Source organism: Peromyscus maniculatus, chromosome 7, assembly GCF_049852395.1.
Source record: "Peromyscus maniculatus bairdii isolate BWxNUB_F1_BW_parent chromosome 7, HU_Pman_BW_mat_3.1, whole genome shotgun sequence".
Taxonomy (NCBI): domain Eukaryota; kingdom Metazoa; phylum Chordata; class Mammalia; order Rodentia; family Cricetidae; genus Peromyscus; species Peromyscus maniculatus.
In genome coordinates this window covers 59,830,292-59,856,698 of record NC_134858.1, presented here as the reverse complement: position 1 = coordinate 59,856,698, position 26,407 = coordinate 59,830,292, and the positions used below count along the sequence as shown (strand labels likewise).

Here is a 26,407-nt window from a genome sequence, read left to right as displayed (position 1 = left end):
TAGGCACTGTGGCTGGGGGACAGGCCTGGTGGTGCTGACAGCGTATCGTGGGAATGCTCACAGCTCTGAGTCCCTCCTTCAGGCTGATCCTGCGCCTGGCACCAGAGGACTGGGCTTCTCGGTGAAATATTCTAGCCCATCCAGACCCCGTCTCTTTCTGAGGAGATGAAGATGTGATAGAAGGGGTGAGCCGGCAGGCGTGCGAGGAATCCAGAGTGTCTCCTCTCTGCCTTTGGAGCCTGTCACAATGGGTCCTGGGGGCTGCAGATTGATGCTCCTAATTACTTTTGGCTCAAGATGACATCAAGCATTTGTCTCGTTCCCAGAGCCCATAACAACAGCAGCCTGTGGGGGAGGTGCCAAGAGGCATGCTGGGTAGCTGAGGATGACAGTCTGGGATCCGAAGTGAGATGGGTGATGGGTGCTGGTTGCTGGTGTTCTTGGCTGGCCCTCCAATGGTTTCTAGTAGGGTCATAGGGCTGGAGTAGCCTGGCTTAAGGCTCGCCAACTCAAGACCACCTGTCCCAACATGGTATCTGAATCCTTCTGATAGTGGTCAGCTGGCTGCTGGGAAATGCTTTCATGGGTCTAGTTTGCATTTCTTCCACTGGTAGAACATTTATTTTGCTCGAAGTGTGTGTGTGTGTGTGCGTGTGCATGTGCGTGTGCGTGTGCGTGTGCGTGTGCGTGTGCGTGTGCGTGTGCGTGTGTGTGTGTGTGTGTGTGTGTGTGTGTGTGTGTTGCAGAGAATGAAGCCTGGAGCCCTGTGCATACCAGATAAGTATTCTATCATCCAGATGCACCTTATCTTTGTTGTGAGTGTATAGATGCACACATTTATGATAGCCCAAAGTCAACACTGGGTGTCTTGCTCAATCATTCTCTGCCTTTATTAGTGTTGTTACTGAGACAGGGTCTCTCACTGAGCCCGGGTTAGCTAGACCTGCCTCACACCTGCCCCACACTGGGATTACAGGTGTGCACTAACTTACCTAGCTGGGGATTTGAACTCAGATCCTCATGCTCGCACGGCAAGCACTTTGCTGACTAAGGCAATCTCCCTAGCTCCTATACAACATCCTTGATTTGTACCTGGTGACATTAAATATTTCCTGGAGCTTTACACATACTCGGCAAGCATTCCATCATTGAGATACTCTCTCTCTCTCTCTCTCTCTCTCTCTCTCTCTCTCTCTCTCTCTCTCTCTCTGTGTGTGTGTGTGTGTGTGTGTGCATACATGCTTGTGATGGTCAGAAGTCAACATTGGATCTTTTTGTTGTTGTTCTTGTTTGTTTGTTTTGTTTTGTTTCAAGACAGGATTTCTCTGTGTAGCCCTGGTTGTCCTGGAACTCGCTCTGTAGACCAGGCTGGCCTTGAACTCACAGAGATCCATCTGCCTCTGCCTCCCAAGTGCTGGGATTAAAGGTATATGCCACCATCACACTTGGGTGCCTTTGTTTTTGTTATTGTTGAGACAGGGTCTCTATTGTGTGCCCCAGCACACACAGGAGGAGAAGGCATAGCTAGAAGTCAGCTAGCACTGCCACACACATGGAAGAAACTCAGATACTCTGAACTAAGTGTATGAGTGCACAGATCTGCGGTTGGAGTACCAGGTAAGAGCGGGGTGCCAGAGATGGGATGCAGTTGGACAGCCGCAGAGAATGAGGTGGGCGTTCCTGGAGCAGGGGTGAGGCAGGAAAGACTTGAGGTCTCACATGACCACACCTGGGAGGGGTCTGGCACAGAGCCAATGCCTGAGGCTGGAGGCTGCATCTACTCTCCCTAGAGACCTAGTAAGTTGCTCCAAGGCCCCTGGAGACTGTCGGGCATTTATATCCCTCCTAAGACACATAAGAGGTTCAAAGATGGCAACAGCTGTGGAGGAACCTTGTAGCTCACGGGCTCAAGTCCTGGCTCTGCCACTATGCCATCCCTTGCATTTGGGGCTGAAAAAGAAAGAAAGAAAGAAAGAAAGAAAGAAAGAAAGGAAGGAAGGAAGGAAGGAAGGAAGGAAGGAAGGAAGGAAGGAAGGAAGAAAGGAGGGAAGAAAGGAAGAAGGAAGGAAGGAAAGAGAGAGAGAGAGAGAGAGAGAGAGAGAGAGAAAGAAAGAAAGAAAGAAAGAAAGAAAGAAAGAAAGAAAGAAAGAAAGAAAGAAAGAAAGAAAGAAAGAAAGAAAGAAAGAAAGCATACAAACAACATCGGGTCTACCGCAAAGCACTTCACACAGATTGGTCACTATGTGACTGTAGTTCTAGTCTACAAGTACAGCTAGGGAATGCATCCCCCCTTCCTGTTTGCGCACTTTCCTCCAGAGCAGGTGGTGCTCATGTGTGGCGTGGGTCTGGTTGTTCCGGCGAACTGCTGTGAAGAAACTCTGGGAGCAAGTGGCACACTTCAGAACCCCAGGAGAGAGTGAGGTGCCCCAATAACTCGCTCCCTCCTCCCCGCCCCCCATGGCCGCAGCACCTCCTTGTCTGTCCAAACCGGTTCTGCCCAGGTAGTTTGCATGGCTATATTCAGACAATTGTAGTTCAAATTCCTGCAGCGGCTGCAGGGTGCAGGTGACCAGGCCCGGATTTCCTTAGCACACCGGCACCTGTCGTCTCCCCCAAAACAGTGCTGTGGACATTCTTGAGAAGGGTCGGCCCTGTCCCTCCTATAGAGGGCTCCCTGGCTGTCCTTATAACTATACAACGCAGGGTCTGCAAAGGGGGTACCAAGAAGCTTGCCGCCAAGTGGAGAACCGCAGGCGAATCTGGTGGGCCAACCCGGTCCTATGCCCCTGTCCAAGTCACTTCCCACTCAGGTCCTGTCTCTTCCGATGTAACGTGGACCACGTTGGCCTCGGGGCGAGCTCCTCTCTGAGGACTTAGATCCAAAGGAGTGCTTCCTGGCAACCGTGAACGAGCCCTCCTGGCAACCCTGAACTGGTGTGGCAGCTGTGGGACTCGTAGCGGGTGGACTTTCGGAACCTCCAGGGGGCGACCGGACCTGGGAAGGCATCTCGGCCGCGCGCCGCACCCGTCCAGCGTGTGACTTCACCCAGCGCCCGGAGCCAACGCGGCACAGAGGGCCGGGTTGCCGCCCACGCCCCCGGCCGCAGGTGCCAGCAGCCCAAGGGGGCCGAGCCTGGACGCACCGGGCTGGGGACCGCCAGGCGTCCGGACTGCGCTCCCGCCTCTGCCTCCGCCTTCTCTTTGTAGCGAGTCCCCGGTCGGTCCTCCCCGCCCCCCGCGCGGCCCGCCGCCCGCCTTTCTTCCTGCCTCGCCTTCCTGCGGCGCGGCGGCCTCATCTATTATAGATGCTCGGCCGCGGCTGACATCAGCCAGCGGCCTCCCGAGCGTGCGGTCCCCAGCCCGGCCCAGCAGCCCGCCGCCGCCCGCGCCCGGCCCCGCCGCCCGCTTTCTGCATGACTGTCACAAAGGTAAGCAGCGCAGACCGTCGCCGCTCTGGGGACCCGCGGGCGTTGCAGCCTCCCGGGCCCCGGCTGAGGGGCGCAGGAAAGGATCGCGCGCACTCTCCGGCTCCCAGGAGTCGCTCGGCCCCCGGGGAGACTGCAAGATGCCAGGAAGGGATGCTCCTTCGTTGCTGCCCTGGGCGGTGTGGACTACATCCCTGCGCGCCCTGGGACTGCATTTTTTAACCCTTGTGGAAGATGCTGCAGTTTTAACCCCTGGAGAGCTGCTTCGGGCTGGCGGGTGCACTGGTTGTCTGTCCCTCAGTGTCACGCGCCGTGAGGACTGAGGGCCCCCGCATGCTGATGATGCAGGGATAGGCTGGCCATCCTGGTCAGGCTCACGAGGGGAGCTGCACCCCACCTGCCCGCTTCTGCTGTGTACCCCAGGAGCCGGTGCCCCACTCCAAAGCTACCCTGTGGAGGCGCTGCCTGATCCCTGAGTAGCTGCCAGAGATAGGGAAGGTTCTACCGCATCAGGGCGGGGTGGGTAGGAGTGGAGCTGGAAAGAGAAGGTGGGTGCCCTGGCCGACCCCATGCTGGAGGAAGTTCTTGGGCTTGTCACAGGAGCCCGGGTTTGTTAAAGAACTTTGTGGGATGTCTTCCCTGCCGCCGCCGCCGTAGGAAGCATAGAGTTAAGAGGAGAGCCCATTGGGGCAGTGGGATGGGCCCAGAGCTAAGACAGACTTGACCTCATCGCTCCAGGAGGGTTAGGCCTACTTTGGGCTTCGGTTTCCTCTTGTGCAATTGGGAGAGCGATAAGATGGGCCTCGGTGGTGATGGAAAAACTAGTGAAGACAATGAACTGTACTCTTCCCAGGTTCTGTCCGAGGCCAGACCTCACATCCTGGCAGTGGGCTTGGGCCTTGGCATTGCCCGTGGATTTAGTCATCCATACACCTCAGGCCAGACTCTACCATTCCCAACGGCTCACTGGCTCTCACAGCTGGGGAGGTGGAAGCCAAGCAGGACAGGCAGCCTGCTGTGGCCAGAGTCAGCCGAGACAGCTTATCCATTCTAGATCCTTCTAATAAGCCCCATGCCCCAGTGACATGCTCACTCCGGCTTGAACTCCACTTCAGACCTTGTCATCAGTTCTGGGACTTGGGGAGCATTACCAGGAGAATGTGAACTTGAGGGCTGGGGGTGTATACGCCTGTGCTTGGGGTGGTCCGTCAAGCTTGCTGTATCAAGTGGTGGGATGCTTGGCGTTTTTAAGTTAATCCAAATGTCGTTAGGCTGAGGGATGGTTATTGAGGTTGTGAATGCCAAAGCTGCAGGCAGTGGGGTCTGAAGAGTAATGCATGAGCCTGGGTGGGGGAGTAAGGGCTGGGACTGGGAATCATAGCACCGAGGGCTGACTCAGCAATCCCTCTGTCCATGTAAACAGGTTCGGACTACTTTTCTCCATTGTTGTATAAGACTCTATTTAATTGAGGAAGAAGCAGAGGCTCAGAGAGGCGAGGTGATGTGCCTAAGGTCACACAGCAAATACGTGGCAGGCTTAGGATTTACCCTCAAGTCTGCCTCAGTCTCCAGGTGGAGACCTTCCCGTTGCTCAGTACTATTGAACCCCCGGGACTACTGGACTTCCATGGCAGAGGGTCACTGCCTGGAGGCCTGGACCCTGGACTGGAATGGAACGGGGAGGTAATGATCACGGGGGCCACTTAGCCCATCTTGCCTTTAGGTACACAAAGATTATTCTCTAACACCGCCCTGCCCAGCCCCCCAACAAGCCCTTCTGTGTGTCTCTTGTCTCCTGCTCAAACCAATGTGGCTTTGGCTTAAGCCAGATCAGAGGATTAAATAAAATCCCCACTTTAACCCTGTCTTTTCTCTCCGCACCAGCGCTGCACAGCACAGCCCCACTCCTGTAAGGCACAGGGAGGCCGGCTGCACGTGGCCCTGAGACTTAGAAGGCATGGCCTCTAGTGCTAGATGGACCACTAACAGGAGATATGACCTTGGACCCGCCGTCTCTCTCCCCAGGCCTCTGGCAGGAGCTGGTGCCAGTGACCCACGTCTTCTGCTCTTGGCAAGGTGTGCTTGGGGCTCTGTCATCTGGGGGTGGTCCAGTTACTCCCTGATTAGAAAGAAGAATCCAATAAAGCATGTGGGAGATGGGAATCACTGTAGGGGAGAGAGTGACGAGAGATGATCTCCTGGTCACCGTGCTCCAGGTAAAGAGTCATGGTGTCCCTCTATGTCCCCTGCTAGAGTCCTCTGGGCCAGTGCCTGGGGGAGGTCACAGGCTCTGAGCCCTCAAAAGGACTTGGAAAGCAGAGAGGGCAAAAGCAGGCAGTAAGTCGCTAGACTGTCAGCGGCACTTCCTTAATGGCACTGAGCCTCGGTTTCCCACTTACCACTCTGTCTTTCTCATGTTCCCCAGCCCCTTCCTTGTGGGAAGCCACTACATCTAAAGTCTAGGGATCTGTGGAGGGATACCTGCCCTAATTGACGCCTGTGCCAACAGTGACACGGTCATGCTGTGGCCTTCTAGGCTGGTGGCCATGTTAGGACATCTTTGTTATGATGTTCAGCTCTGTTTGGATGTGTTTTAGCAAGCTACCTAATTCTTTTATGGAAGGGGGAGGGGCTAAGAAGAAATGCAGTAGAGGGAAGGACCAGAGGCAGCTTCCCAGCCTGTAGACACCTGGTCACGGCCACGCCTCTGCTTGTGCCCCTACACAGCAAGCCCTCCAGGGAGAGCCCAGAGGCTGCTTCCTGGCTGACAGGAGCTCCAGACCACGCTCACGCTCAGGTTTTCATGCCTGCCCTTCCTAGTGTTCCACCTCGATCCAGTCCCTGACACGCGCTTGCAACATCTGAACTGCTGTCGGATGGAAGATCGGATCATTAAAAGGAATCAGAATCGAGTGCAAAGTACAAGTTCATGGGCTGGAAGAAAAGTCTGTGCACTGCATGTAGGCATTTCACTGATCAGTCCCTCTAGCCTGATCTCTTGGAGCTTGTGAGTCTAGGAAGAGATCCCTTACACTGGCTGGGCTTGTCTATTCTATATGCTGTGTAGAGGTAGAGGCTTGTGGGCTTGATGTCTTCAGGCTCTGGGGCTAACTTGGAGATCACAGTGTACCCCACATGGCAGGAACCAGCTGTACAGGAGCAGAACCTAGAGGTGAGCATTTGAGTAGAGTCTTTCTGGCAGCCTCCTTCTATCTGAACAGTGATTCCAGGATAGCAGGTAACACTGTAACCACGCCTGTGCCCTTCTTTGTAAGCCAGCCTTCTCCCTCTGCCTTAATCGGAGCCTCAGCCTGTTTGCAGGAGCCCCTGCCTTCCACTGAAAGGGAACGGGCCAAGGATGGCATTACCCTTCCCAGCAAACAAGAGTCTAGCAAAGATCAGATGCCTCCTGAGCATCTGGGGAGCCACCAGGGGAGAACAAAATGTCGGAGACGTCAAACATCCTACGCTTTCCCTTGGAAAATGAGGGACCCAAGATCCTGGGAGCACAGGTCGTGACCTGCTCCAGCCATTGGCCAGCCCAGGGCTGGAGGGCTGAAAGCTGGTCTTTCAGATTCTGAATGGCCTCTCTCCGTGTGGAGTTACTCTGCAAAGGGGACCTCAGGCAGCCTGAATGGAAGTGTTCAGCTGGATTCTAGTCACCCTCCTTACTCAGCTTTCCGTGTCTGTGTTGCTGGGGTCTGGATTTCTCTCTGCTAGACCATCTCCTCCTCCTCCTCCTCCTCCTCCTCCTCCTCCTCCTCCTCCTCCTCCTCCTCCTCCTCCTGTGTGTGTGTGTGTGTGTGTGTGTGTGTGTGTGTGTGTGTGTGTGTGTGTGTGCTTTTGACTACTTCTGACTAGGAAAGGGGGGTGGGCTGCAGGTCACAAGCCAGGTCCAATGATGCAGAAGTGTCAGAGAAGACCCAGCTCTCCATCCCACAGGCCCTCCTGCCTCCTCTTGCCTTTGTCCTGCTTCCAGGTGTCTGGTACTCTGGTGTTCCTCAGAAAGGTGTGTGGCTCAACCACTCAGTATGCACTCGGCCCTCATCCTCAGAATACCTACCTGGACCAGGCCATGGCTAGTTACCAGGGACACAGAAAACACAAGCCATAGCCCCTGCCCTCCAGGACCTCAGGGGAGCAGAGATAGAAGAGATGTGTGACAAGAGTCCCAAGTTAGATCTCAAGGCTGCGTGGGCAGCAGTCAGGAGCTGCCTGAATGCTGTAAGCACTCAGTAGAAGCAGGCTCCTTCCGTCTGTCCTTCCTTCTTCCTTCCCATCTCTGCCACAGGGTGGTTAAAACCCATCCTCTAGAAAAGCCATTAGATCTTTTATTCCTGCTGCATCCAGAGGCCCTGTGCTCTCTGATGGGAGGCCTCATCCTGGGCACCTGTGGTCACTCTGAGAGATGTCTGGGAAGGACTGTGAAGCCAGTGCAGACCTGAGCTTTGCCAGTTAGGAGCATGGCTCCTGGCAGGATCCCTGGCCTGGCGGCATCAGGCCTGGAGTCTCAGGGATGGAGTGAGTTTTTCCACTGCTCTTGGGCAGGCCCAGCTCACTGGAGCAGACACAGCCCCAGCCAGCACCGTGGCAGCCACCACTGCCGGCCCGCAGAGTCTCGGCTCCTGGCACCGGGGCAGCCAGGGACTGACTTGCATCTGCCTGGCCCACAGAGCTTGTCGGCTGTCCAGAAGATGAGGGAATGTGCAGATTCCCTGTGTGCCCAACCCTGCTCCTTTCCCCTTCTGTAGAGTCCTGAGCTTACTAGGTGGCCTCTGGGGACCCAGGCCCCAGCTCCACAGCAGCCTGGAGCCAGGGCAGCTGGGAGCAGCTGGCACAGGGCAGGCAGACCCTGCCAGGACAGGGCAGATGCAAAGCCAGTGGCTGCCACATGAGAAGGAGCCGTTCAGAATGAGGCTCCCTTTGTAGGTCTGGAGTGGTACCAGCTGCTCAGGGACACCAAAGAGTGGGGGAGGGGAGCTGCCACTTCCTTCTTTCTCTCACCCCTGAGGAGGCCCCTGGGGGGACTTTGTAATCAGTTTCTGGCCTGGTCCTTCCTTCTAATTAATTAAGGAAGCACTGAGGGTCTGCTAGGGGGCTCGGTTTACAGAGTATTTGCGCGAGCCCCCCCGCCCCCTGAATCCTTAGACCATCTGCACCCGGAGAGTCCCCTCGGTTTAAGGATGAGCAAACAGAGCCTTGAGGGTGGAGAGGTCACCACACCCTAGTCACAGAGCTGATGTGGGTCAGAGGCAGCCGCAAGCCCACATCTGGCTTGGGAGCTCAGCCTCCTTTCCAATCTCATCTTCCTAGTTCCCGCTCCTTCAACATTAACCAGCATCCCAGTGGGACCAAGTGTATGTCCTGGGCGCATGTGAACACACAGACCTCGCAGAACTGGGAGTGGGCGTATCGTCTGCTCTAAGCACAGAGGGTATCTTGTCCAGCACATGGTGTCTGACATGGGGCTACTTGGACGGTGCTGCCAGCCTGGTCACAACAGCGAGTGACAGCTGCAGATTCACCTCTATTCCCCTGACACTGAGAATGCAGACTTTGGTCCAGGCCTGCAGACCCATCCAGAGGTAGCCTTGACTTCCAGAAGGTTCCTGCTGGTGAGGGGTGCCAGCGGCATGGAGGAGAAGGCAGACTTTGAGGTCAGATAGATGGTCTCTCTCATGTGCTTGCTCTGCGTTCTTGGCCAAACTACCTAAGCTCTCTGGACATGCTTCCCCATCTAGTAGTGGGGATTGATAACAGGAACACTTACAAGGATTATTATTATTACTAACTCCAAGGGAGCCTGTCCATGTGAAGCACTTACCACACACCTGGCAGTGAGTGTTAATACAGAAGGCGGGAAGACAATAAACGTGCATCCTGGGGGCTGTGAAATCAGCAGCTTTGGGGGCTCTGGAGTGGCCTCCATTCTGCCCTGATGCCTCTGGTAGGGGTCAGAAAGTGATGTGAGCTGTGCTAAGAAGAATGAAGAGGAGGGAGCAGGTGAAACGAGTGGCCTAGGGGTGGGTGAGAGGCACAGGGTCAGGATGGGCGAATGTCTGGAATTGGACTCCACTGTCGCTGGTGACCGCAGGGAGGAGTGTGGAATATGGGCATCAGCTCACGCAATCCTCGGGATGCCGTGCAGCGGGATGCTCTTCTTATCTCCACTTTACAGATGAAAAATCCAGCACTCCAAGTGACTGCAGAAGGTGGCGCAGTCAGGCAGAGTGGAGGCCACCCAGATGTGGGCCTCCTACCCACGGCTTCCTTCTCTCCCTTGGCCCAAGAGTCGACGATGGGAGAGCGGCCCCAACCTGGCCAGGGGATGTGGACATGGCATGGTCAGTCACTCTGGCTCTGTCCCTAGAGCCTTCCTGGACTTCAAGGAGGGCAGTGGTCATGCTGGCCCCAGGCTGCAAAGTGAGATCATTTGTTTCCAGATGAGCTCTGGAAAAAAAAAAAAAAAAGCAAGTTGGCTTTGGCAGAGAGCTCCCTGCCTTCCATCTCCAGGGAGATCAGCCATGACCATTGGTGTTCGTTCAGCTTTTCTTGTTATCTAGATGGGCCTGGGACTTTTAAGTGGGCCTATGGGGATATACATGCAGGTGTTCGGAAGGCCACTGCTCTGCGGTTGGCCATCTACACACCAGGAGCATCAAGAAGATAAGGGCTCAAGACAGCACACATGCCACCGGCTTAACCCCACGGGGGCCTGTGAGGACCGCGGCTCACACCCAGGAGGCTCTGGCCACACCGAGACAAAGGCAAAAGGACGTTCCCACTGAGGACAGTTCCAGGGGCTCCAGGCTCAGAGATAACTCCGGGGGAGCCTAGGATCGTAGGGTCAAGCTCCCTGAACCTGTGAACCCCACAGAAACGTTTGAGGGTTAGGAAGGGTCCTGTCTGTCCCTTCCGTTTGCTTGTGAGCTCTGCTGTGTAAGGAAGCAGGTCTCAGCCTTTCTCCAGGTGGAGATTCCTGTTTCCAAGGGACACACAGACGGGACAGCAAAAAGGAAGAGAGGCAGCCAACACTCCCCTAGGCTATGTCGTGTGTGTGTGTGTGTGTGTGTGTGTGTGTGTGTGTGTGTGTGTGTGTGTGTGTGTGTGTGTAAGAGAGAAAGAAAGAGAGAGAAAACACATGCACGGGGAAGGCTGGCCTGGAGCTCACTGATTGGAAGTCTGGCCGGCCCAGTGACCCTCCCACCCCTGCCTCCTGAGCCCTAGGATTAGAACCGTGTGCCACCACACTGGGATCCAACCCAAGACTTCATGCTTGCAAGGCAAGCATCTTACTGAGTTACCACCCCCGCCCACACTAGAAGTATTTTTGGAGGGGCCGAGGGTTTGGCTCACTGATGGAGTGCTTGCCCAGCAATGACAGGACCTGGGCTCTACCCCCAGCTCTGCAAAAAATTTTACTTTACATTCTTAGTTTATTAATCTGTATGGAAATCTGTGCGGTCTGTGCTATTATCAGTCCTCTTCCTGTAGTCACAGAGACGGAGGCCAGTGAAGAGACAGCTAAGGATGCACAGCAAGTCCTTGGCTCAGCCCGACTCCAGGGCCTTTAGTCTTTCCAGAAGGACACACCGAGCCCAGAACAGGGCGAGAGAAGAGAGTTGGAGACAGAAGATCCAGGCCTTGTCTTTGTTTCTGTTCTTTACTGTGAGGTGCTGGGCTAGGTCCTCCGTCTCCGAGTACCCGTACGGTATCCTCTCCCCTGTAACATGTAAGTCATGTGGACATTGGGTGCTTTGTAGACGTCACGGAAAGAGATGACCTGCTGTGCTCTTCTCCTTGTTCCCCCTCCGTCCATGCCAGTACCTCACAGTCTGCAGACCTAGGCAGTCTCCCTATAGCTGGCTCCTGGCTCCCCTACTGCAGTCCTGACCAGAATTGATTCATTGTCTGTGGGCGGAAAGGAAGCTCTTCCAAATAGTTCCTGTTCGGCTCCATGTGGAAGAGAAGTTGCTGTTCTTTCTCCCTGTTTGGTGGATGCGTGCTGTTTCAATCTGCTTGAGACAGACAAAATGCCTGTAAAACGACTGGGTTCTGGGTCTGTGGAGAGATGGCCCGGGCAGCAAAGTGTTTGCATGAGAATGAGAACCTGAGTTTGGCTCTGAGCACCCACGTAAAAAGTCAGGCGTGGTTACATGTGCTGTAACCCCAGGACTGGACAGACAGACAGACGGGAGGACCTGGGGCTTGTTGGCCAGCCAGTCTGGCCTAATTGATGTTTCAGGTTTGGCAAACACACACACACACACACACACACACACACACACACACACACACACGTACACGCACACACACACACACACACGTACACACACACACACACACACACACACACACTGGTATGTTGCTTTAATTAAAAAAAAAAAAAAACTAAACAAAAAACAGATAAAGCACTGAAACCCTGATGTGGCATCTCACTTCCAGGCAGCTGAGCTCCCCATGGAAGGGGAAGGTCCCAGATGGGCCCATCACTGCAGGTCACCATCAGATGAACAGGATCCTTGCTGCAGATACACCCTGGCCCCTGGAGTACTGGCCTGCTTTGCCTTGGGGTTCCTGGGAAGGCATACCCTTGCTGGCTTAAATGTCTTGACTTTCTGAACTCACAGCTTTGGGGTCTGGAAGCTGGTGGGATTGCCAGGGCCTGGGGAAGCTATCGGGAAGGAAGGGAACAGAAGAACCTCACTCCTGGGTCTTCTGTTTGTGTCTCTCTGCTGACCACAGGAAAGGCCCCTCTGCAGAAATCCCCAGCGAACGTAGGGCTTGTGAGGAAGGGGATTTCTGCAGACCCGAGGAGTCATCTGATAACTTTGTCAACCATCTGTCTTCTAAAGATCCCATGTCTACCTTCCTGTTATACTCATAATGGCCCCTGGGAACAGACCCAAGTTATTATAGATTGAGGTTACTTTGGGGCCTAAGCTAGCCCTTTCTTTTGGGGTCCTGGGGCATATTAATTTCTTAGCTCTTGGAGCTCTAAGACTCCTAGACTCTAGTATCCCAGCCAGCAGGTAGCTATGTGCTACTGACTTTTCTTCTTCCTTCCTTCCTTCCTTCCTTCCTTCCTTCCTTCCTTCCTTCCTTCCTTCCTTCCTTCCTTCCTTCCTTCCTTCCTTCTTTCTTTCTTTTCTTCCTTCCTTCCTTTTATTTTTTTCCCAAACATAGTTTCAGGGTTAGCCTCAAACTCACTGTGTAGCTAGGGATGACTTGGAACTCCTGATTTCTACCTCCTGACTGTTAGGATTACTGGCATCCACTCCCACCCCGGCTTACACAGTGCTGGTAACTGAACCCAGAGCTTCATGAATGCTAGGCAAGTACTCTACACACTGGATTACATCCCTAGCCACTTGATGATTTCTGAGTATTTGCTCTGGCTCCCTGACTTAACTGTGAGTCTGTTGAGACTCTAGGCTTATCCCTTTGATACCTCTCATGACATTTGTCCAAGGGCCATGCACTTTAGCAAGGGTACATGAGAATCTCCGGAACAAGATTTGAGCAAAACTCAAAACATCAGCCACTGCTGCTGCTGCTGGTGCTGGGGCTCAGCTCTCACTGTCAGAGATCCAGGGTCCACTGGAGCCAGAGGTGCACTGAAGATACATAGGGATGTGCCCCTCCCCTACTGCCCAGAAGCTCTGGGGGAAGATATAGTTCTGTGGGATGATGGTCCCTGTCCCCCAAATGAGTCAGCTCCAGTTAAGCAGGAGTTTCTCAGCTTCTTGTACTTGCCTGATACTAACGGTTCAAGGACTGATTGAAAGGTTGAAGGTGGAAAGTTCCAGAATCTTGAAACTTAGAGAACTCAGCCTGGATTGGAGGGGGGCCCTGAGTGGAGAGGCTTGGTTCCCCAGGGGACCAGCCAAGAGTGCTCTGTCTTGAGGCCTGGTTCTGGCAGTGGCAGAGATAGGAGGAGCTGGGATTATGGGGGGCTGGCAGCTGCCAGCTCTACATGCCAGGCTGTCATTGTGGCCTCTGCTGTCCCTGTTGGGAGTCTCTTCCTGGCAGGCTGGGCTCTGGCCAGCTCTCTCTCCTTTTATCGTGGAGGCTCTGGGTTGGGAGCCTGGGTTGCTAAGAGCTCTCCTCCGGCCAGCCCCTGTCACCAGCCAGGGGAGATTCTCAGCCAAGTCATGGCTGAAACTCTGGCTTGAGGAAGAGAAAGGGAGAGTGGGGGAGGGGAAGGAATGGGTCCTCAAAAGCCGTGAACAAAGCTACCCATGTGGGGCCAGGGAGGGCCATCTTGCTGGGGCGGCCTGGAGCTGGGGCTGTGCAGGCCTTGGCTTTAGGTAAAAGAGTGGGAAGCCTGCCCCTCCACTGTGCATGCATGGCCGCTACCTCATGCTCCCCACAGCTCTGCAGCGATCCACAGTTTTCAGTTGGGGAAACTGAGTCTCCAGGAAGGTGCATAAAACTAGGAACACCCTGGCTCACACAGCAGGGAAGGATAGAGGGAATCAACCCTGGGATGCATAGCACCAGGTGTCTACAGGAGCGTTGAAGACCATGGCCTGGCTGTGGACGGTAGATAATGGATGGTACCTTGCATGTGCCTTCCCAAGCCTCCCGCTTACACCTACATTAGAGTTCAGTCCCTTTGGGGCCTTGAGTTTTTGTTGTTTTCAGACAGGGTTTCATGTAGCCCAAGTTAGCCTTGAATTTACTATACATCCCTAGGATAACCTTGAACTCCTAACCCGCATGCCTTCACCTTCCCAACACTGGGATTATAATTGTACACCACCATGCTGTGTCTTTATTTTGTTGTTGTTTAAATGAAGTTCCGAGGCTCAAACCCAGAGCCTTGTTCATGCTAGGCAAGCACTGTATCAACTGAGCTACATCTCAGAACCCCTTTGGGTCTTTGGATTACATAAGTCCCTTGGAGGGTAACCTTTCAGCAGCTGTCGTTTTCTGGGCCTGGCCTCCAGAAAAGTCAGGAGAGGTTCTTGAAGAGAAAGTGAGGCAGGGTGAGCTCCAGTTCTGAAGGCAGGGAGGGAAGAGGAGGTGTGGTGGGAGGGAAGGGAAGGGAAGGGAAGGGAAGGGAAGGGAAGGGAAGGGAAGGGAAGGGAAGGGAAGGGAAGGGAAGGGAGGGGAGGGGAGGGGAGAGGAGGGAAGGGGCATAGGCAGCTTCTCCGGCCAGCTCTGGACTGGCACCTTCCTACCCCTTGCCCCTGTGTAAACACAGAGAGGCCCTGGAGTCACTCAGAACACACTTGCGAAGATTTGTGAGCTAGACCCTCAGCTGCCCTGGGGATACAGACAGGGTTGAACCAAAGTGTCATGTCTCTGTAGGGAGACCGGGCCACTCAGAAAAACGCAGGGATGCAGGGGTGCTGGGGAAGAGGATGCCAGGCAGGGCATAGAGAACAGTGAGAGAGATACCTGCTCAGACTTATGGTGCCCTTAGGAGTGGGCTGGAAAGTTGGAGCAGTATCTGAAGGAAGCAGCCTGGCTCTGCCTTCAAGGATGCTCAGGTGAGGATGGGTGAGGGGCCAGGAGACATTCCAGATGGGGGTGTGTGAGCAACAGTGTGGGAAGGTTACAAATTTAGTTCGCTGTGGGCCAGACAAGAGCTGGGAGCTACTGAGCAGGGAGGTTGAACCACAGCAGAGCGGCAAGGAGGAGCCATGGGACTCTGGATTCTGAGCCTTCCAGAGAGTTTAAGTGAAGTAAACCATGATGACCCTGTTTGCACTTTTGGGGGGCCTGCCTCAACCTGTGTTGGCCTGGAGACAGAGAAGGAGCAGACGCTCCCAGCGCCTGCCCCTTTTCCTAAGGACAGCTCCGAGCAGGCCACTCCATGACGCTGCCCTGCCCTTCATCCTAGACTTTAGAATGATGGATGTAGAGGAAGCTGGGTAAGGCCCATCTCCTTCCAGGAAGACATAGCCAGAGCACAGTGACAAGACTGTGTGGGACAAGGGGCTCCTGCCTGAATCCTGACCTCACTTCCTATGTGACCTTGGCTTGGTCCCTCCTGCCAAGACTCCGTTTCCTCAGCTGTCCAAGGATGATATCACCTGGTGCGGCTGGATTCAGGAGTGACTTGAGCCCTGCCACTGTCCCACTGTGACCCCTGCTTATCCTCCTCTCCTCCCCGAGTTCCCAGACCCTGAAACCTGCATCTCTTTCCGAGCACATTCTCCAACGTGCACACACTTCCTCTTTCCTCCTTCAGGGAGGACTGTAGGAGACTTCAGGCAGAGAGGTGAGCTCATGTCCTGTCCCCCACCTGCCCAGTAGCCTGAGAAAAGGTATTCATCTCTTGAGTTCTAGGTTTATTGCTGCATGATTGGTACCCTGGTGCCCAGGACACATGGGAAGGGGATCTTCCCAGCCAGGGCCTTGCCTAGCTGGGCCTGTCTGCCTTTATTCAGCAACAGAGCTCTTCTCTGATGGGATTTTTCCCACTTTCAGTGGTATTCAGTGTGAGGTCGTGCACAAGAACCTTCTAGATGGACAGTGGTTGACATGAATGTACATGTGTATAAACATCCACTGCTCCATCACTCTGCACCTAGGGGTTGTGCACCAGGGCGTGCTATATATGTGATATATATATATATATATATATATATATATATATATATATATATATCACATATAAAATATGTAAAGGCGTAGCAGAAGAAGAAGGATGCTCTCTGACTCTCAGAAACCAACCCACTCTAAGGATGCGGCTTTGTGTTCCAGGGAGCCCAGATCTGGGGGACCAGGGTGGTAGGTCTGGGGTCTGCACTGGGACCTCAGGAATGCAGAACCCACAGTGGCTCCCTATTGCCACTGGTGGTGATTTCAGCCCCGCCGGGGACTCACCTGGCCCCATCTGACCCCTGCCTCTGGGGCTGGCTTGTGGATCTGCACCCTGGATGGTGCTTGATTCTCTGTTCTCCAGTGACCAGCTCGAAGGTATTCAGAGTTCTGCAACAGAGTTCATTAGTTGGTCCTCCCTGTATCTTGGCATCTGAGGGATTTCAGGGAGGTGGCCTGGGTGGCAGTGGGCTTCCTAGAGATCCCTTCCAGACCTAGCAGTGGCCCTCAGACAGCCGGTGACACAGGAGCTGTCTCCAGGGACAGTGTGATGAAGGGGATGCCATAGGAGTGGTTCCTGGGTGGTGGCAACCAAGAACCACAAGGGGGAGAGGAGAGGGGCAAGGCAATGTAGGATGATGATCAAGTAAGGTGACAGTGGCACTTCTGAACTGATAGACAAAGAGAAAACGCAAACAAGCAAACAAAGAGGTCCTTCCAGAAGTCTATTGGAAAGGGAAGGACTGGTCTGAGTAAGGGGGAAGCTCTGAAGGAGGATCTCGGCTTCCAGAGAGTGTGGAGCAGACAGCCCTGAGCTTGGGAGGCAGGGTGGGGCTGGATGGGAGCACAGGAAACAACCATCTGGAAATCAGAACTCCATTGCCTACAGGGGCCACCGAATATTCCAGATCCAAGAATAATGTGCCCCCCCTCAAAAGTTGGGATAAATAAACAAAAGGGGACTGGTGCAGGGCACCCTCGGAGAGTTTGAGTTTCCTCGTAGTTTAAGGTTCGATTCTCCTGTGGGTGGTACCTTTCTGTGGGGGATCCTGGCGTCCCTGCAGTGGTGACTGAAGTGTCCCCAAGAACAGCAGACACAGAGCAGACCTCCTGGCGGGCGGTGGGGAGGGATGCTTCTGACAAGGACTGAACTCTGGATTCCAGCTCTCTGCAGGTTACATCCCCATGAGCAGCCTCAGCAGGAAGGGCCTTGATTTCCTGCCATCCCCTGTCCCCCGCTACCCTGGGGGCTCTGGAGTGCTGGGGGTGGGGAGCTCCGCGTGGGAGAGACGCCCTGTTTCTGAGCTAGCAGCAGTAGATCAAAAGCAGGTCTGTTTGTTTGTGTTGCCTGAAATGTTTACAGGAAGATGAGAAAGTAGTTATGTTTATTGAACATATCCTCCAGGGCAGAAGCCGCGGGGAAAGGCGGCTTCCGGTGTCTCAGTGAGCAATAGTGGGATTGGTCTGGGTTTTAAGCCTGGCAGAGCCTGAGCTTTTGGAGGAAGGAGGAGTGAGAATTCTGAGGAGGAGTGAGAATTCTGAAGAGGCCTCTCATCCTTCCCGACTCCATCCAGGCTTCAGAAAGCCTTTCCTGCTAACTTCAGACAGTAACTGAAACCTTAGCCTGCCTTCTGTTCTAAGCTCTTCCTCTACTATGCTGAGCGACCACGGGCAACTGATTTAACCTCTCGGGGCCTTTATTTCCAATTTTGAAAGGAGGGAGCTATCAATTCAGTCCTGTCTGCTCCTTGAGAGTGTTCGGAGGGTCAGAAGGCTTCTGGCGTGGCCAGGCACATGGAAGAATTGTTGTACCGTGCCAAGGTACCACTATGCAAGATTTAAAGCCAAAGAAATGGCTGAATGAGAAGTCCACAGCCCAGGTGAGCCTATGGGGTCAGGACAGGGTGTGTCCCCTTGACACAGGCACTGCCCTGCCTCAGCAGCTGGGACAAAAGGCCCCTTCTTCCTTTAGCTAGGCCTGCATGTCCCTTGTCCCTGAGAATGCCGGCAGGATTTCCTCCCAGGAAGGGGATTCGTTGTCTGTTGTCCGGTTTACATCCCCTGGGGAATTGCAGGCACCAAGGAGCAAGGGAGCAATTCCTCCCGACAGTACATGGGCTTCAGACGTGAAAGCCTGGGCCTCCACGCCAGCCGGTGTAGCAGAAGTCAGCTCAACTGTCACTCATGAGAGGGACCCAGAGCAGCCTCTGTTCGCCCCAGGGCACTGTATCAGGTGTCTCTGGGACCCTCCTGGGCTGAAGTTCCATTCTCAGCCTCATGAGCAGCCTGCTGCCCCTGGTCCCAGGGTGGATTTGGGACCTGGTATAGTTAATCACAGTTAGTTTCCTCAGAGCAATCAAGGCTATCCACAAACCTTCACCCAGTGAGCACTTGCTGTAGGCCGGCCATTGCTCCGCCTCGGAGGACACAGAGGAGACAGACTTGCCCCGCTTTTAAGGAAGCCGAACTCTGTTTGGGAAGCGAGCAGGCAGACACACTTGAGGAGGTGTGTGAATGAGGACTGAGCAGGAATCCTGAGGACTGAGGGGACCCACAGAGCTGCTCAGGCTCTGGGACAGGGGAGGCACGTGCTTGCACGTGAATATGAGTGAGGAGCCCTGGTGGTTGGGAAGGTGGAAGGCTGGTGACTGGGGGGGGAGGTAATGGAGGCCTGTCCAGCTGTGCATCGTCCCACGGTAGGAAAGGGGAACGATGCGATCAAGCAGTCCAGTGGAGTCCGCAGCATTCCTCACTAAGGGCGTGTTGGACCAGCGAATGTTCTAGAAAGTGGGACACATCCACACGGTGATCAAAACAGAAAAGGTCCCTGCCCTCAAGGACCGGCTCAGGAGGGCGGGGAGACTGTGCAGAGCACAAATAAACATCCCATCCGTTGGAAGTAAATGACATTAACGCAGCCAGCCAGGCAAGGGCCGGAATGACGGAGCAGCCATCTGAGTCGAGTGGAGAGAAGGGTGGAGCACGGGAAATCTGAAGACTCTCCGGCTGAGAGCGGCCATCTGGAAGGCAGGGAGAACCTGCCTGCCACAGACAGAACGCAGCCCCTGGGGGCAGTACCAGAAGCACGGGTCAGAAGGGGGGCTGAGGAGGAAGCGCTCTCTGCCTCTGGCTCCTGACTGACTGAGAGCTGTGGGGAGGGAGGCCTGGTGGGTGGGAAATAAGGTTGGAGGCAGCCGTGGTTACCCAGCAGCCATGATGAACTATGAGGGGCCAAGCCAGGGCACAGGTGTGGAAAGAGATGCAATCAGAGATGCCTGAATGTTGGTGCCTGAGTGGGACTCAGAACGCTACCAAGTGACATGCAGGGTATCCCCAAACATTTGGGGATCCTGGCATCACTTGCCCAGACCTGCTGACCTGTGGCCCATGGATCCAGTCAGTAGTTTCACCTGTTACCTCTCCTCTCCTCTCCTGAGGATTCTTCAAACGGGGCCATGTGTTCCTGCTGGGCCAGTTGAGCTCAGGATGGCTCAGGACGTCCTCAGGGTTGCCTTCTCTTGTCTCCCAGCCTCTGCTCATTAGTGTTTTTGAGCAGAAGCAGCTCACTCTCTCTCTCTCTCTCTGTCTTCCTTCCCTATGGGGAATTGGAGCTCTGGTTGGTTCAAATTGAGTAAAGCAGAGAGCAATTAAGTCACAGAGTTCTTGGTCAAGGAGACGAGACAGGAAGAAAAGAGTTCACTGCCTGCCAGGCCTCTGGGCACAGCTTTTCTGGACTGGCCTGGTTTGGGGACCCAGGTGGTAGAGCTGCTGTGAGATTTAAATCTGTCAGGAGAGCCGGGAGTGGAATGAGAAGCACAGGTTTCCTCCTTTTCTATCCCGCCCTAGCCTGTGTGGAGTCCTCCACCTGGGTCTCCTAGCATCCTGCCCACAGCCTGTGAACACTGCCTGTCTTGTGGAGGGCCACACTGAGGCTCAGAGAGGCTTGGTAACATAGTCAGTGTCACATAGCAGGCTGAGATGGCTCCGGATCCTATCACATGTCTTATGACGCTTGCCTCCTCGCTCAGAAGCACTGCCTGTAGCCAATAATGTCTCCGGTTCGCTGCTCCCCTCCCATCGCAGAAGGAAAGAAAAGGAAAAGCCCTACCAAACAAACCATTCTGTTGCCATGGAGCTCAGCAGTATCACCAGAGGGACGGTGGTAAACCAGGGCAGAGAGAAGAGGGCTCCGGCCAGACTCCAGCTTTGGTTCTGTCCCCATCCCTGTTCCCCATTCCCCGTTGGCACAGTGTGACCCACGGCTCTTGGTGGCTCAGAGGCAGCTGGCCAGTGTCAGAGCCATTGTGGTAGGCCATGTACCAGGCGCAAACTTGCCAGCTGGGAGCCGTGAGAGCTGGAGGTCTGCAGGCTGGGCATACCACCCTACCCCTCTGATACTGCATGGCCCAGAGGTGATGCTCTGGAAAGTTCCACCTTCCAGAAGCCCACAGGTTAGTGGCGGAGTTAGTTGGTAGAGGTAGGCACCTGGGGGAACAAACAGATCTGTGTGGAGATGAGCGAGGCCCAAGAGGCGCTTTTGCAGAAGGAAGTATGTTCCAATGAGGGTTGCTGGAACCTGAAAGAGAGATTTTCTTTGAGAGGAGCTGGTGGGGACTGAAGTCAGGGTAGCCATGCTGTGGGTGCACCAGAGAGGGCCTGGCTGGATGAGAGGAACAGGAAGTAGAGAAGGGACCTTCCACCAGCATTCTTCCCAACCACGCACCTGGACATTGAATACCTTCCTTCTCTGGCCAGGCACACCTCCGTAACTGCTGTTTAGATTGACTGCTGCTCCTGCTGGCCTCGACTCCGTCCGACCATCTCTGCTTCCTTTCTACTGGACATGCCTCCTGATGTCATCTTTTATGACCCGGTCAAAAGGCTGCTCTGCGGAGCCTTCTGATTGCTTCTTCTCTGAGCCCTGGCCTTAGGTCACTGCCAGGGTGAGATAGCTGTATTGGAATGTGTCTCACCTTTACCGCCATAGAGTGAGCTCTGAGGCCGGCGGCGGGGAGTAAGGGACTCCACAGGGGGTGCTCCCTCTTTGCCTGGTGCTGTACATGTTCAATTAGAGCAGTGGTTCTCAACCTTCCTAACGCTGTGACCCTTTAATACAGTTCCTCAGGTTGTGATGACCCTCAGCCATAAGATTATTTTTGTTGCTACTTCATAGCTGTAATTGTGCTACTGTTATGAATCATAATGTAAATATCTGACATGCAGGATATCTTATATGTAACCCCTGTGAAAGGGTTGTATGACACCCCCCCCAAGGGGTCACCACCCACCGGTTGAGAACCACTGTTCTAGAGGGTACAGAATACAGCCTCTACCCAGGAAGGGAAGTATCTAGAATAAATAGGGGCCTTATTCTTCTTGCCCAGACTGAGGCAGGGCTGCCCTGGAACAGTTCTGAATGAGAAGTGCTCCTCAGGGCAGCTTAGTTCTCCAGTCCTAGAGAGGCAGGCCCTGGTGACCCCGTGACAACAGTGTGCCCTCTTAGGCTCAGGCCTCCCCTGGGAGATTGCCATATGCCTCCCGGACATCCGGGTCTCATTATGCCACAACTCAAAAATCCATCTTGTCTAATTGTGCTCCAGGCCTGAGTGAATTCAGAGACTATTAGCCAGGCTCTGGGGGGCCCCGGGTCTCCATGGCAACAGAGGATGCGTCCTAATGAACTACGTCCTTGGAGACTGGCTGGGGGTGGGGGTCCCTTGCCTGTCTCTTTGTGTGAACTGCTTTTGCTGCCTCTGCTTCTGAGACAGGCCCCCTTGAGAAGGGACCCGGTACTGGGTCAAACTGTGAGTGGCCTATGGTATGTCCTTGTACTTGCACGCAAGGAAGAATCTTCTAGCTGATCTCACGGCTGCTGCCAAAGATTTCTTCAACCTACAAACAGCCCTTCATCTAAAGTGAATGGTACACGTGCATATACAGACACACAACACACATGCATACGTGTATGCATGCGTACATACACATATTTGCACACATACGTAATGCACTCGCCCATATACACATGTGCATGCATCCATATGCCTGCCTGCACACACGTGCATTTGTCCATAGGCACACACACACACACACAACACTCCAAATTCTAAGAGCGTAAGGACTGCTTTTTCTGCAGTTTCTTTCCTGACACGAGTGACATTCCTTGGCTCTTGGGCACCTCCTCCAGGCAGCCCCCTCGGAGTGACTGTCCTTTCTACTTCTAGGATGATACTTGGCTAACTCACGCCCCAGGGTCCTCTTGCAGCCCGGTCCCAGGCCTGCACCTCACAAAGGACACACTACTTCTTTGCCATGGGGTGACAGCTCCTATGGTGGGTCTCTCTCTCCCCCAGGGCTCATTCAGCTGGTGAAAGGGATCGTCCGTATCCCCTTTCTCCTAAGCCTGGAAGCGTGGCTGTTGATATGGTTCCTGGGGACGCTACAAGCTCTGCTGCCTCCCATGGCAGCCATGAAAGCCCCCAGAGGAAGAGGGTGACCCTAAACTCAGGACTCTGGAGAAGGAGGGGAGATTAAAGGAAGCCCCAATGACCTCCAGCTTGCAGCGCTCCCAGGCCCATAGCCCTTGATCTCTCCAGCCTGGTGCCGCAGAATGTTTGGCAGAGATGCAGGTCCAGCAATTTCTCCACGCTGCCACCACCCCCCACCCCCCACCCCCGCCCCGGCCCCCAGTGCCCTGCTGATTGTGGGTTTCTAGAAAGAGAGGGAGAGGAATGAGGAGGGAGGAAGCTGGCTGGCTGATTTTTAATTAAAAGGGACTGGACACCTCCCAGCTACCCTTTGGGGCAGTGGCATTCCTGGGGCATGTGTCTGCACCAAGAGGAACAAGGTGGTGAGCGGTGTGGGGGTGGCTAGCAAGCAGAGCAGTCAGAAAATCTATGCGGAGAGCAGAGGCTTCTGCGGATCCGCACCCCCACCCCCACCCCTAGGGCCCGAGCACACCTAGCATCCATGCTGCACCTGCGCTGAGTCTGCATCAGCCCCGGCTGCATCCAAGGTGATGCTGTTGCCCTGACGTTGTTGGGGCTGTGGGCAAGTGAGTGGGTATGTGGTGGTGGGGCTCACAGATTGGGGACCTGTCTGTCCTGGACCCCATCCCTCCAGTATCTCCTGAACGTTGCCTTTTGTAAGTCTCTGGAATTAAAACATAAATGTGGTGGCCAGCAAGGTCACAGTCAAAGGCAGTGTGGGAGTGAGGTTGCTGGGGGCGACCAGGCCACTGCCAGACACTGCAATGAGGAATGCGGGGGTAAGGGGAGGCAGACAGGGCAGGGCAGGGGCAGCGGAGGAGAGGACATTTGCTTCCGGTGGTGACACTGATGGAAATCTTTTGGAAGAGAAAGACGGTGACCAGTTGACGACAGCCCGGTGTGCAAAGGCCCTGGGGTGCGGAGGGCTCTGAAGCATGCGGAAAAGCCGAGTACAGCCCACGCCTCGCTGTGTTTTGCCGGGGCTCAGGCCTGGAGGACCCTCATAATCCCATTTGTAAGGACCATGCACTTGACCCCAGGGACGGGGACTGGGGAACGGCTTAGTGGCCCTACGCAGGGAGTCATGCCAGATTTGGGGGTTTGCTTTTGTTTTGTTTTTCTAAGACAGAGTCTCACTAACGTAGCTCAGCTGATCTGGAACTTGCAACCCCCCTGCCTCAGCCTACCAGGTGATAGGACTACAGGTGTGTGCGCCATGCCTGACTCCGGATTCGGGTTTCAAAAGATCCTCCCTAAACTGTAAATATTTTCATGAAAACACAGAATCCACCTGACATGGTGCCACAGGTCTGTAATCCCAGCACTTGGGGGGTCTGAGGCAGGAAGGTCTTGAGTTCTAGGCCAGCCTGAGCTGTGTAATGAAACTCTGAAAAACAAGCAAACAAAACAAAACAGCATGTCTAAGCTTTCTTGTCTACTCAGTGCTGTGGAGGGAAGGGAGGGTGCTGTGTTCCCAGGGGTACAGGTGTCCCAGAGCTCAGATCAGCTTGGCTGGTGGGAGCCTCTTTGACTCTACCTGCTGTACAGTCTCCCCTTCTCTCCCGGCTCCCTCGAGGTAGGCATGGTAGGTGACAGGCAGGTAGGGGGCTCCAGGACTGAACGAAGCCCACACCATAGGTCCCCTGTGATAAAACACCAAGACGCACTGCCTGCCTGTTTCCTAGTGGCCACATTCCACAGAAGCATGCCTATGTCTCAGGCTCTGGGGACCATGTGTACTGAGTGTCACCAGCACACACGAAGTGTGCCTCATCTTGACACCTGTGTCCTCTTATCTTCTGGGTGACTTGCAATCCTTTGTCCAGAAACAGCGGCCACCTTGAATCTACAACTCTGCCTGCCCCCACTCCAAGCAAGAAAGTGTCTGAAAGCGCTGTGTGTGTGTGTGTGTGTGTGTGTGTGTGTGTGTGTGTGTGTGTGTGTGTGTGTTGGGGGGCTCTGAGAGGTCAGGGAGTGTCTGAGGTGGGCAGGCTTGGGCGAGCACAGTGCAGGGCTGAGAGAGAAGGTGTTCGCTAGGCAGCAGCTGGGCTGAAGGTCTGACCAAATGAGTGGATGAAGTGAACGAGTAAATGGGAAGCATGAACAGGTGAGTGAAAGTGACTTGAAACCTCCACATCACCACGATCTAGCGAGAAAGAAAGGCGTGCCCTGACGTGAGGCCCCACGGTAGGGCAGCCTTTAAAAAATAATGTGTGTGTTCATGTGTGAATGGGTGTGTGGGGGAGGCGGCATGCATGCACCTGTGCGCGCATTCATGTGGAGGCCAGAGGACGATCTCAGGTGTCGTCCTTGGGAACACAGCCAGCCTCCTTTGACACAGAATCTCTCATTGCCCTGGAGCTCACCAGTTAGGTAAGGCTGGCGGCTGTCCAGTAAGCTCCAGGGGGATCCAGCTGTCTCCACCTCCCTCCTGCTGGGATTATAAACTCCTGTAATCATGCTTGGCATTTTTATGTGAGTTCTGGAGATTTAACTCAGGTTCTGGTGCTTGCAAGGCAAGCACTCTGCTGACTGAGTCGTTCTCACAGCCTGTGTCACAGTGCGAGGTCACGTGACAATGTCCGGACATGTAGGTTTGTAGGAGACAGAGTTAGGGTACTGCTGACCAAATGGGACAGAATGAGTTGGTCGGTGTGCTCCTCAGCTCATATATTGAAGGTCTACACCCCGTTGCATTTGGAGATGATGCATTTGATGAGGTAATTAGGGTTGAACGATGGAGGAGGAGGGGAGCTAACCCACGGGGCCTGGTGTCCTCCCACACAGAACTAATCAGGCCCAACCCTGCTTAGCTTCAGATGAAGTTGAGAGCATTCAAGAAGTTAAGGCCTCAAGTGGGACTGGTGTCCTAAGTGGGGTGCAGGGGTCACAGAAGAGAGGAAAGGTCACATGAGGATGTAATAAGAAAGTGAGAGTCTGTGAGTCAGGAAGAGAGGCTTCACCAGAAACCAGCCTTCCTGGGCCTTGTTCTTGGATTTCCGGCTTCCAGAATTCTGGGAAAAGAATTCTTAGAATTAAGGCATCCCGCCTGTGGTATTCTGTTGCACAGCTGCTGTAGACTGAGATGTGAGGATGCTAGCCTGGGGTGAGAGGTCGAGATAGACAGGATAAGGGCAGAGCAGGCCTGCTGTACCAGAATTCAGTGTAGTTGGTCTCATTCAAGATTCAGAGCCAGGCTGTAGGGTGGGAGGTCCAGGTTCCAATCCTTCTCTACTGCTCTGAGGTTCTGGACAAGCTTTGAACCCCCAGTTTCCTCACCAGGAAGTGGGGAGAACAATAGCCCATCCACAGATAGAGGTGCTGCTAAGTGTTCAGTGTGTGTTCCATGTGCAAAGCCCCGGACACAGAATGTGTGCGACACTCTGCAGACCGGAGCCGTCCCTTGTCACCCTTACTATGTCTGCTCGAGGCTGTCACTGCACAGTGGTCCCAGCATCGCCCAGAATGTCTTGTTATCTCTCGTCAGCACTAGCCTCTAAGGTTAGGAAACAGGCTTGGCTCTTCACGGCCTGCCTAGCATCTCCCCACTGTGACTGGACCAAGCTTGTGTCTGAGTGTGTCTGCATCATGCCCAAGGACAGGAACCCAGCTGGTGAAGGCAAAGATGCCTGCTTAGAAGATATCCCTGATGGAGCCTTGCTGGCCCTCCATTGGATTTCACATCGTTAAAGGAAGGAGATGTGGTGTCCACGTGACTGTGCATTCCCAGGGACACTCTGTGTGTAAGCTGTGATTAAAATCAACCTTCTCACTTCCTGGTGAATTCAGCCCCAAATTTCAACCTAGCATTCCAACACCGGAAATCCCTACCTTCTGAGAATACAAGGAGAGAAAGGAGGGTCCAGCACTTTTATTCTGTCTGGCTACTGCTGTTCTGACTGCCATTCCACGCCACGCATATATTATCTCGATAGTCAGGAG

General features: G+C 54.3%; 1 protein-coding gene across 1 annotated transcript in view; it reads left to right on the top strand.

Annotated features, from left to right (window-relative positions):
- The first annotated feature begins 2,903 nt into the window (after window positions 1-2,903).
- The window catches only part of Coro2b (coronin 2B), a 111,942-nt gene continuing 88,438 nt past the window's right edge, over window positions 2,904-26,407 (top strand). Inside the window, exon 1 of the mRNA XM_006971453.4 lies at window positions 2,904-3,428. Coding sequence (XP_006971515.2) covers window positions 3,414-3,428 — 15 coding nt within the window. The 5' untranslated portion in view covers window positions 2,904-3,413. The remainder of the gene's footprint in view (window positions 3,429-26,407) is intronic.